This window comes from Poecilia mexicana, unplaced genomic scaffold (genome assembly GCF_051168715.1).
Source record: "Poecilia mexicana isolate PSO_F unplaced genomic scaffold, ASM5116871v1 scaffold_22, whole genome shotgun sequence".
In the NCBI taxonomy this organism is placed as follows: Eukaryota; Metazoa; Chordata; class Actinopteri; order Cyprinodontiformes; family Poeciliidae; genus Poecilia; species Poecilia mexicana.
Window position 1 is genome coordinate 9,685,511 of NW_028263391.1, and position 9,712 is coordinate 9,695,222.

Here is a 9,712-nt window from a genome sequence, read left to right on the forward strand (position 1 = left end):
GGTGGCATGTTAGTCAAAATCGCTTGTTTTTGTCTCCGAAACAGTTTCACCGCTCTGCCTGCGTCGATGAACGTCAAGCAGGACCGTATCTTCTGTAAAACTGTGTCACTTGATTTTTTTATTTTATTTTTTTTACACTAGTCTCAGATTCAAACCGATGGACCAAGAAGGGAAAGACGGTCACTGTGCTGAAAAAGAGTTTAAAGGGAATAAGGACTAAACAAAATTAGGGAGGAAGGAGAAAAACGTGGAGCAAGAATGACCTCACTGCAGTTCTAACAACATTACCGTGGCATCATTTAGCACAGTGACACAATGGAGAGTTCTGCATGAGGGAGGCGTGCATGCCCATTTCCACTCAGTACAGCTTAGCTTCATTTTTATTTTCTCTGGTTATTTAATAAGTTGGGATTTGTCCAGTCACATCGGCATGTCTGCAGACTCTGGGGAATTTACTGTTTTAGTCTCGTTAGACTTTCATCGACCTTTGAGACTGTCAGCCACACACAGGCGTCTTGACTAACAGACTTTATCTCTTTGGTTTGGATTCCTGGAATATCTTCCCAGTAGATCAGTAGTCTTGTTTTTTTTTTGTTTTTTTTATTGATCCGATGTAATGTTGTAATTTTAGACGTCTTATTTCCACGCTGGACGGACGGACGGACGCCAGTGAACAGCTAGACTTTGGTTTCATTACTACTTAAGGCCATAAATACCATTTTCTCAGTCGCGTTTCTCAAATCGTGACGGAACGACGCGAAGGTTGAACACGTAGTTTTTGAGAACTTCAGTTTTGTTCTGGGAAACGCAAAACTGTAATCAAAATAAGCAGAAGTAAATATGAACATATCACTCTGGCTAATAGACGGACTTCACACTTTTTCATTTTTATTTTTTAATTGATTCACTTGGATGAATCACCTTTCAGGTGATGCTCGCATCTGTTACGATGCAAATAAAATCATAAACCTTGAGTGTTTTTAATAGCTGCAGCTCATTCACATTGTCTTGACCGCTCAAAAGGAAGACAAACATTATTATAATAACACCTTTTTATCCGACTCTCGAGCTGAGGAAGACGTGTCTCTTAGAGCCAATCAGTTCATTAAGTCACACAAACACTTTGATTTATCAAAAAAAAAAAAAATGCTAATACAGTTTATCAATCAAGTGTTTGAAGGTTTAATTTTTTAGCACATCAACAAATAATTTAATTTCCCTACAAATTAATGCTCTGTGGAGATTACTCAGGGCACAAAAACAGCATAAGTAGCACTCAGAGAGGGAGATTTTATATAATCAAAATATAATTAAATGTTGCTCCTCAGCTGAGAAATCTCTGCGTGTTTTAGTTAATCAAGTTGAACAGTAGACAAACAAAACTGCCTGGTGTTGTAATTACTATAATGGGAGTGTTTAAAATTAATCATTCTGCATGAGGTGAGCCACATAAATCATTCCAAATTAGTGTCAAAATCATTTGTTTTACATGCTGATTTAACGGGTTGTCCTCTGCAAGTGTTTTTTTGTGTTGGTTTTCTGAGCTGAGATGGTTTATGGGTATTTGACGCTTCTCTCATTTCTAGTAAGAAGCAAGAAGGAGAAATTCACAGCAGCCACTTTGCAAAAGTCTGGATACCCAATGAGCGTTTTTAAAATGATTTCACGTCACAGCGATCAACTTCTACGTGTTTTATTGGGATGTTGAGGGTTAGATCGACGCAAAGTTTTGTCAGATTGAGAGTCGAAGGAAAATTACATATAGTAATAAAAGTGTTCTTTGCAAATAAAAGCCTGGAAAGTGTGTATTGTCGTTCGACGCCGCGGTTTTGTTAGTGAACATCAGTGAAGGGACATTTGAAGTTTGCTACAGGTGGTTTAAGAAAACAAAATGTTCATGCTGAGGCTTGTGGCTCTGATATGATGAAATGTGTAGAAGTAAAAGCACTTTGATTACTTTTGCACTGCGCTTTTCTTGCACACTGGAAACTTTCCCCTATAGTCTTGGAACTCGATAAAGATTAGATAGACAAGCTGTTGGATAATCTTCTGAGTGTACTTGCTTTCTCTGTTGGATGTTATTACAGTTTGGATGACTTGATTTAGCTTCCTTTTTCTTTTTCCTCATATGTTTCTGCCAATCAGAGCTTTTTGTTCAAGACTTGCCTGGAATACGGAGAAGGAAGAAAAAAACAAAAAAAAAACAGGTGTTCAAAATTCAAGCGCGGCTATTTTCAGATGGCTGTGACTAAATTTGTCTCATTTATAAGCCCAGCGTTTTCTTTTCAAAAAATTTCATGATGGGAACTCTCTGCACAACTTTTAGAGGTTATTCTTAATTCAAGCCAATCTGGGTCTATTTATTCGTACAAATAGAAAGTCATCTTAGGGAAGCAGAGGAAAGCTTCGGATGAGTGGACTGCACTCAAAAGATGCATGGATAAAAGATAAAAAGTGTAGTTGATTGCAAATATCTTTCCTAGAAACATAATCTATGTTGATGGTAAACAACTTCAAGTTTCAACTTCAAGGTTTCTCATTTGGGATGGAAGGCAAAGTAATGCCATCCATGGCAAAGTGTGTGTGTGTGTGTGTGTGTGTGTTGTTATTTTTTCTTTTCACCAGGCCGCATGGATGAATGCAGCTGAGTGTCAACAGTAACAGGCATTTTCTTGGAAGTACATATAAATTAAAAAGAACTGGTTCGAGTTGTGGAACTGTACAGACCCATTCAGAAAAAAAGGAGAATATTTCCAAAATGTCATTTATTTCAGGAACTTTATCACTAAGAGAAACATGTGATATTGATGCTTGGAAGCCTTTATTTCTGTTGCTGACGATAATTTTCCACTTGCAGCTGATGAAAACATTAAAATGTTACATCACACCAATAAAAACAACGTTATATAATACAAAAAAAGTGGGCTTAATGAAAAGTATGTTTAATACCTACTTAACGGACACTTTCAATCCATTCCAACGTATTTGTGTCGACTGTTTCCATGACTCATCATGACGTTTTTGCTGAAATGCAACACGAGGTTTGGTTTGCTTTAACTATTCATTCATTCGAAGAGATTTCACCTTTTCATTCGTTGCAACCTGCTTTTCTCAAAGCCATTAAAAAAAAAAGGAAAAGAAAAAGAAAAGCTCAGTTTTGAATGGTGCCAGAAGCCAAACCTGCTCTGATTTAGCCTTTTTCAGGAACAGTAATTTCAGAATCAGTTTCTGTTCAGTTCAATAGTTTGTCCTTGTCAGAGTTGCTGTGCTGGACCTGGCGCCTCACCATGCATATGCAACGTTGTGCTCCGTGGGTCATGAGCACAGTTGGTGCTGATGCATTCAGCATGTTAATCTCAGCCGAAGCTATTCTATTAAGACTAAGCACATATTGTAATTGAGGCTTTTAAATATTCCTAGGCGAAGGTAATCAGCTGCAGGGCATCTCTATACTTTTGAATTCCATTACAAGCACATACCTTAAGGCCATATTTAATCTTTCTTTTTTTTTTTTTTTAGTTTTCCTTTCAGCTGTGTTCAGGCCTGCAGTGGTCTTGCTTGAGTGACGTTATTTTTACGAGGCGTGTAGCTTAAATGCTGACGATAAACTCTGTAATTTTTGAACGGCTCCTGCAAACATAGTTTTATGGGGAGGGATGAACCAAAACTGATTCATGCAGAGCAGCGGCTGCAGGTTTGCAGGCTTTTGAGAGAACCGGTTGGAAAAAAGCGTGTGGAGCAAACGGTAGTAATATTTTGCTTATTTACCTGTAAAACAGTGAAAAAATATATTTCAGGTGGGTGATTTAAATTTAGTTTTATTAAGATATTTTGTGATAAGAATAAAAGTGACGATAAGAATTATTTATAATTTTTTTTTTTAGATAACTATGGCTGTTTTTTCATGGCCACCACAAACACTGCTCTTGAAAAAACATTCCCATTTATAATACATTTATTTCAATCAATCAAGTTTCAATTTTATAGCACATTTCAGCAACAAAGCATTTCAAAGTGCTTTACATCTTTAAAAACACAAAAATGCAAAGTCATAGGACGCATAGTCAACAACGTTACATTTTTTCGTCATCAGATTATCCATTAATGTCTCATGATTATGTTTCAAAAGCCGTCCAACACAAATAACGATCCGATCTGTTAAGGCAACACGACCAGAGTGGAAAAGGTGACGTCGCAAGAGTGACCATTAGCGCTGATTGCATAGCCGGGGTGACGGCCGTGGGGGAGGTGAGCTGTAGAGAGCTGAGCCAGTTTTAACTACAGCTCTGAACATTTCCAGGGAGGATCTGCAGGCGAGATCACAGGAATCTGCGACGCTCGTTTCAGACTTTTTAGGATACTTTTCCAGGCAGCTAAGCAGGAAGATTTTTCATGTGTGAATACATACGCAAAAAAATCTGAAGAGCTCACCACAGATTTGTGTGTGTGTTTCTGTTTACCTATATATTTTATTACAGAGACATTGGCACAAAGACAAAAAAAACAATACAGTATCTTTAGATTTTTCAGCATGTCTAAAATTATGTCCATGTTTAGATCAGATTAATTTCTGATCTGATTCCTGTTGAAATATCCAACAATAACATGATTGCAAGTTTGGAAAACTATATCATTCTGACACGGAAATAGGATTCATCTCAAGAAAAGCAAACATTTTCTTGATAGTGAGCGTTTTAGCTCCTAGTCACCAGCTCAAACTCCAGTGAGTTCATTGTTTTCACTTCAGCTCATTTAGACAGCAGCGTTTCACAGCCGTAACCTCAGAGTTCGTTCAGACACAGTAAACATTTCGTCTGAGTTCTGTTCGTCTCAGCCAGCAGACTACAGAAATGATCCTCGTACATTATCGGCACTTTTCTGCAAATTAGCTGGGGGGGCTCACTCAGACATCATCGCTCATATATGCTCATAAAAAGAGGAGGGGTGGGGGGGAAATCGTCTCTTTCCAGTTATATAACCTGATATTTACAGCATGCATGCTCCATCACTTACTGGGAATTCAGAAAGCTTTGCTTTCCTGTATGTACAGATGCTCTGCTGCAGCAACGTTTTCTGGCGTTGGTTGCTGCTTTTTTTCCTCCCTTGTACTCTGACGAGCTCCGTTTCTCTCTCTGTCTCTTCAAAGGGTTGGATGGAGAGCTGGTCGAATGTCAGCGGGAACTATCGTGATAACCGGAGGAATCCTTGCTGGGGTGATACTGCTGTGCATCGTAGCAGTTCTCTGTTACTGTAGACTCCAGGTACCTGAGAGTTGCACACAAATCTGTCTCTCTCGCTTTTTAAAAACAAAGAAAATATTTAAAATAGGGGAGCTATTCTTAAGTTGTTGTTTTTTTTTTTAAATAAAACTTCTTGGGGAGTGTTTTGTACCTGTAAAAGGTTTGCAATAATAATAATTTTTTTAAAAAATCTGTGAATGTCATGAAATGTTATTTCAAAAGTTAAAAGTCACCATGAGCAACAGATAAATATATAGATAAATTTGGATAGTTATGTGAAAACTCTTAAAATAAAGCCTTGTTTTGTTGCAGAAACATTGAAAATTGAAGATAAAGGACAACTTTTGATTTAAATTACCTGCATTCAATTTTTGGCTAAGACTCAACAAAGACACATTTTCAGTTTTCTGGCATTTTGAACAACCCATAATAACCTTGTTGCTCCCCAACAAGGTTCCTAACAGATCCTCTGCTGAGGGACAAACATGCTTTTTATTTTGCCTGTTTATTGTTCCCCATTGTTTGTAGTTCTACTAGTTTTAAACGTTCGTCATGCCCACGATTCATAAATTTATGCCTGCAGGAGATTGAAGCCTTAATGGGGCTGGCGATAAGCCGTTAATAGTTAAACAGCTATCAGCCCTCCTGTTGCTTGGCATGTTTAATACTTCGCTGTTGTGGAAACGGGAGCTTTACTGACAGTTTTATGCTCCTCATAAATATCACCGCCGGTCTCTCAGAGGCTCCAACATGTTTGTGGAGCGAATCGGCTTTTCTAGCCGCCGCTAGCAGCCGCGAGGGCTACCAGCGCAGGAGCTCATCAACGTCCTTCTGCTTTTCCCGTTTGTGTCGAAACAACCCAGCTGAGGTCACTGACCAAAGGCGGCGCGTTTTCCCACAAACCTGCCACTTTACGTTTAATCTCCCAGCACCAGCTCATAGTTTTCTGTTTCAATCTGCAGGTAAGAATGAAAATGAATCAGTTTATATGGATTTTGACCTAAAATCCATTATAATTAATAATATATAAATATAAATCACTGTGGCAGTCCCAATATATTTTAAGTAACATACAAAGGTTTACTTGCTTGGTTTTCTTGTTCCCTGAGAATAAACCTTATAGATTATTATCTGCCTTATTATTCTGCATTATGTGCAAACCTACAACATTAATGTGCTAATTAGACGTCCCCATAAAAGAAAAAAAATATATGCATGAATTAAATATTAATGTTATGATTATAAAAAGGGATTGCTAGGGGTGAATTTGTTAGTTTTATATCTTATAGTATTATTTACAAGGTGGATTTTTCACTATTTTTCAGTCTGAGATTGTTACTGCAGTAAAAGATTAAGCATTTTTTTTAGCTTTTTAGTGTCCTAACCAGTCGTATCGCCAATGAACCCATCTCAGAAACATATTTTGAAATTTTATATCAGCCTTTTAATGTGTTTGTGCGTCGTGATGTACATTAAACGCTAAAAGAGGAAAAAGTGGGATTGTTACAATAATTTCTGAATCTCGTTACTAAAAATCTTAATTGATTGTGTTCATGTTTTCTCCAACACACAAGCTTATCTTCCCCAAAAATAATCTTCGAATGAAAATGAACGAGCTAATTTCCGACTTTTTCTTCGACAGCCGCCGAGTCTCGCTGCATAAAACATCCTTGGAAAGTGTCTGACCCTCTCTCTCTTTCTCTCTCTCTTTCTCTCTCTCTTTCTCTCTCTCCCTCGCTGTGTTTTCTGTCGACCTGCGCCAGTATTACTGCTGTAAGAAGAACGAGTCCGAGGCGGACGTGGGCTCGGTGGCGGGAGCGGATCCTCTGTCTCACTTCCCCTGCAACGCCTGCAACGCCCTGGCCATGGACGGGACCGACATCACGCCCGTCTCCCTGGACCAGCTGGACTCGGGTTCGCACCACAGCCCCTGCCCCTCGTGTTCGCCGTACCCCGTCCCCTCTGGACTCACAGACGACATGCGTAACGGAGGGGAGCGACTGGGCTTCTACTACGAAAACCCGTCAGCGTCTCTCCCTTTGCCCGTCAACCCCCCGACTCCGTCCCCTCTGAGCTACTACAACCCGTCGGATGCTTTCCCTCCCCCGCCGCGCCCCTACAGCACCGACGTCTGACTCTCTCCTCACTGGACTCTTCTTCACACACATTCACACCAACACACTTAACTTTTCTTGCACAAGCCGTTTATAAGAACAACAACAAAAGTTAATTTATTAAAACACGGCACAGTTACACCTAGATTATTGCACATTCCGACTTTAGTCACAGTCACCCACAGACTCAGCCCACTGACAGAGCTCCTGTGTGGGCAACGAAATCATGCAGCAGCTCACAAACGCTGCAGCAAGGATTTCTTTTCCTCTCCAGTAAATGGCAGACTGTTCTTCCACAGCTATGGGGCTAAGTCACCGGTGACTCCATCAGAGGCAAGACCACTGCACCAGTAAGGAAAAACGAGTTTCCAGACTACGAAATCCAAGAATTTGTAAATTGCAACATAGGGTAAAACATATAAATGCATCATTTGTTTGAAGGTTTATTATTTTAGTATGCTGCTGCTAGTCTGAAGGAGCTGAGGAGGCAGAAGTTTGGCTTGGAGGCTGCAGCCTCGAGGAGGAGCGGCATGGAAAAGGTGGTGCTCTGAACGGTGGAGGTGAAAGGATTTCTCAGACATGCACGAAACAATCAAAGCAACGCTCCGTGTTTATTTTTGATGAGGGAATAACATTATAACATGATGTAAAGCTCAAACGAAGAAGCCAATTTTACATAACAGCCCCCTTTAAAGGAAAACAACACGGCTCGCCAAACCTCTGTCAGTTGAGATTAAAGTCACTTTTTTGCGGCATCCGGTAGAAAATATGCTACACGACCAGTAACCTCTGCATCGTGCTGAAAAACATGGGCTTCCCCTGCCACTAGAGGTGTATGTGCACATCATCGTCATCATCATCATCATCGCGCCGATTGCAGAAACCTTCTGTGCGGGAGCCATCTTTGTGGTTTAGGAATGACATTGCACCATATTTATGTAAATAATGTCACTTGAGATCGTCGTCACTCTTCTTCTGTCAAACTGAAAGCATGAAGAGTCGAGGGAATTTCTGACTCTCAGTTCAAGCTTAAGTGACTGATGGATTTTTTTTTTTTTAACCCTTCATATCAGCAGGAAGTCAGATGGGAACCGAGAGTTAAATTCTGATTAGCAATGAAGGCACATGATCGATCTGTGCTCATGTGTTAGTTCCTTCATATAAAGGACTTTCCTCCACATCGGTTCAGTTTCTGTTTCTCTTTCTCTTCCCGGATGTTAACCCAGACACTCGCAGCGTGAACCCCGCCCTCCCTCGGCCTTTCAGCCTATTGCACACGAGGGCTGCCAGTTTTCTACTAGGCGTTGTTGTTTGCCAGTAATAGAAACTCACCGTGGAGTTTTGTCCAGAGGTGAAACAGAGAACAGAAAGGGGAGTTTTTATGCAATTCTGTGCATCTTGCAGTTTTTTTTGTGTTTTTTTTTCTGTTAGTTTCAGTCAACAAAGAAAGTCTCACCTGTGTTTTAGTTATGATCTCTATTCTGGTAAATGTAGGGAAGCCAGACTATTAAAATGAAAAGTGTTTGTTTCACAGTGTAAAAGCTGGCGGTGCTGTGAGTCTTTTCTTGTTTGCGAATTCAGACGAAAGAAAACGGACAATCCATTTTTCTTTTTAAAAAAAGTGATAACGCAAAAAAAAAATCCAACATTAAGCAAGATTGCGTGCTATATTTTAGTGATTTAAAAAAGCCATCTTGTCTGCCACAGTACAGTAACAAGATGCAGTTATTTCACAGTATATGCCTGAATTGATATGTATTTCTGTGAAGCTTCTGGTGAATATTATTGTTTTATTTCCTACTCTTCTATTTTATGTTCTCTTTGTATTACTATGTTTTTTTTTCTTTTTTTTTTCTTTTTTCCTGTCAGAAAAATTGCGGTACTGTAAGTAGGAACAGAAAATTTATATTTAGAGATGGAAAAAAAATATAAACAATTTTGTGCTCAGATAAACAAATATACCGCTGCCAAGACGTCTATTTAAGAAACGTTATTTTGTCACAAACAAGTGATTTGCACAAGTATTCATGGTCCGTTAACACCTTCACATTTTGTCACAACTTTCCTGTCAGTTTCGGGGTTTTGTGCCGTAGACCAACACAAAGCAGAGCGAAAAAGTGAAAGAAAGAAAAAGCAAACAAAGGTTTTACTATTAAAAACGTGAGAAATGTCACATGCATTTTTCATAAGCCCCTGCAGTCACTCCCATTTTTGTCTTAAAGAAAATTTTAATCAGTTTTATTCTTCCAAACTTTTTTGGGTCCCCCCCACCCTTTTTTATATTACAAAATAACTTAAATTCTGTCAAACTAGGTGGATAACATTAATCCACATCCACACCCCCAAAGATTATCAGTT

General features: G+C 39.3%; 1 protein-coding gene across 1 annotated transcript; it reads left to right on the forward strand.

The window, feature by feature from the left end:
* The first annotated feature begins 4,496 nt into the window (after positions 1-4,496).
* LOC106929739 (protein FAM163A-like) lies at positions 4,497-8,080 on the forward strand. Its single transcript, XM_015006859.2, has 2 exons — positions 4,497-5,261; positions 7,004-8,080. The coding sequence occupies exons 1-2, from the start codon at positions 5,169-5,171 to the stop codon at positions 7,373-7,375; spliced, it is 465 nt and encodes a 154-aa protein (XP_014862345.1). The 5' UTR covers positions 4,497-5,168; the 3' UTR covers positions 7,376-8,080.
* Positions 8,081-9,712: the final 1,632 nt, after the last annotated feature.

Bases quoted from the DNA above. Each gene is read 5' to 3' on its own strand.
- LOC106929739 (XM_015006859.2), top strand. From the start codon at position 5,169: ATGTCAGCGGGAACTATCGTGATAACCGGAGGAATCCTTGCTGGGGTG. The intron at 5,262-7,003 runs GTACCTGAGAGT...GACCTGCGCCAG, and splicing joins TCTGTTACTGTAGACTCCAG to TATTACTGCTGTAAGAAGAA.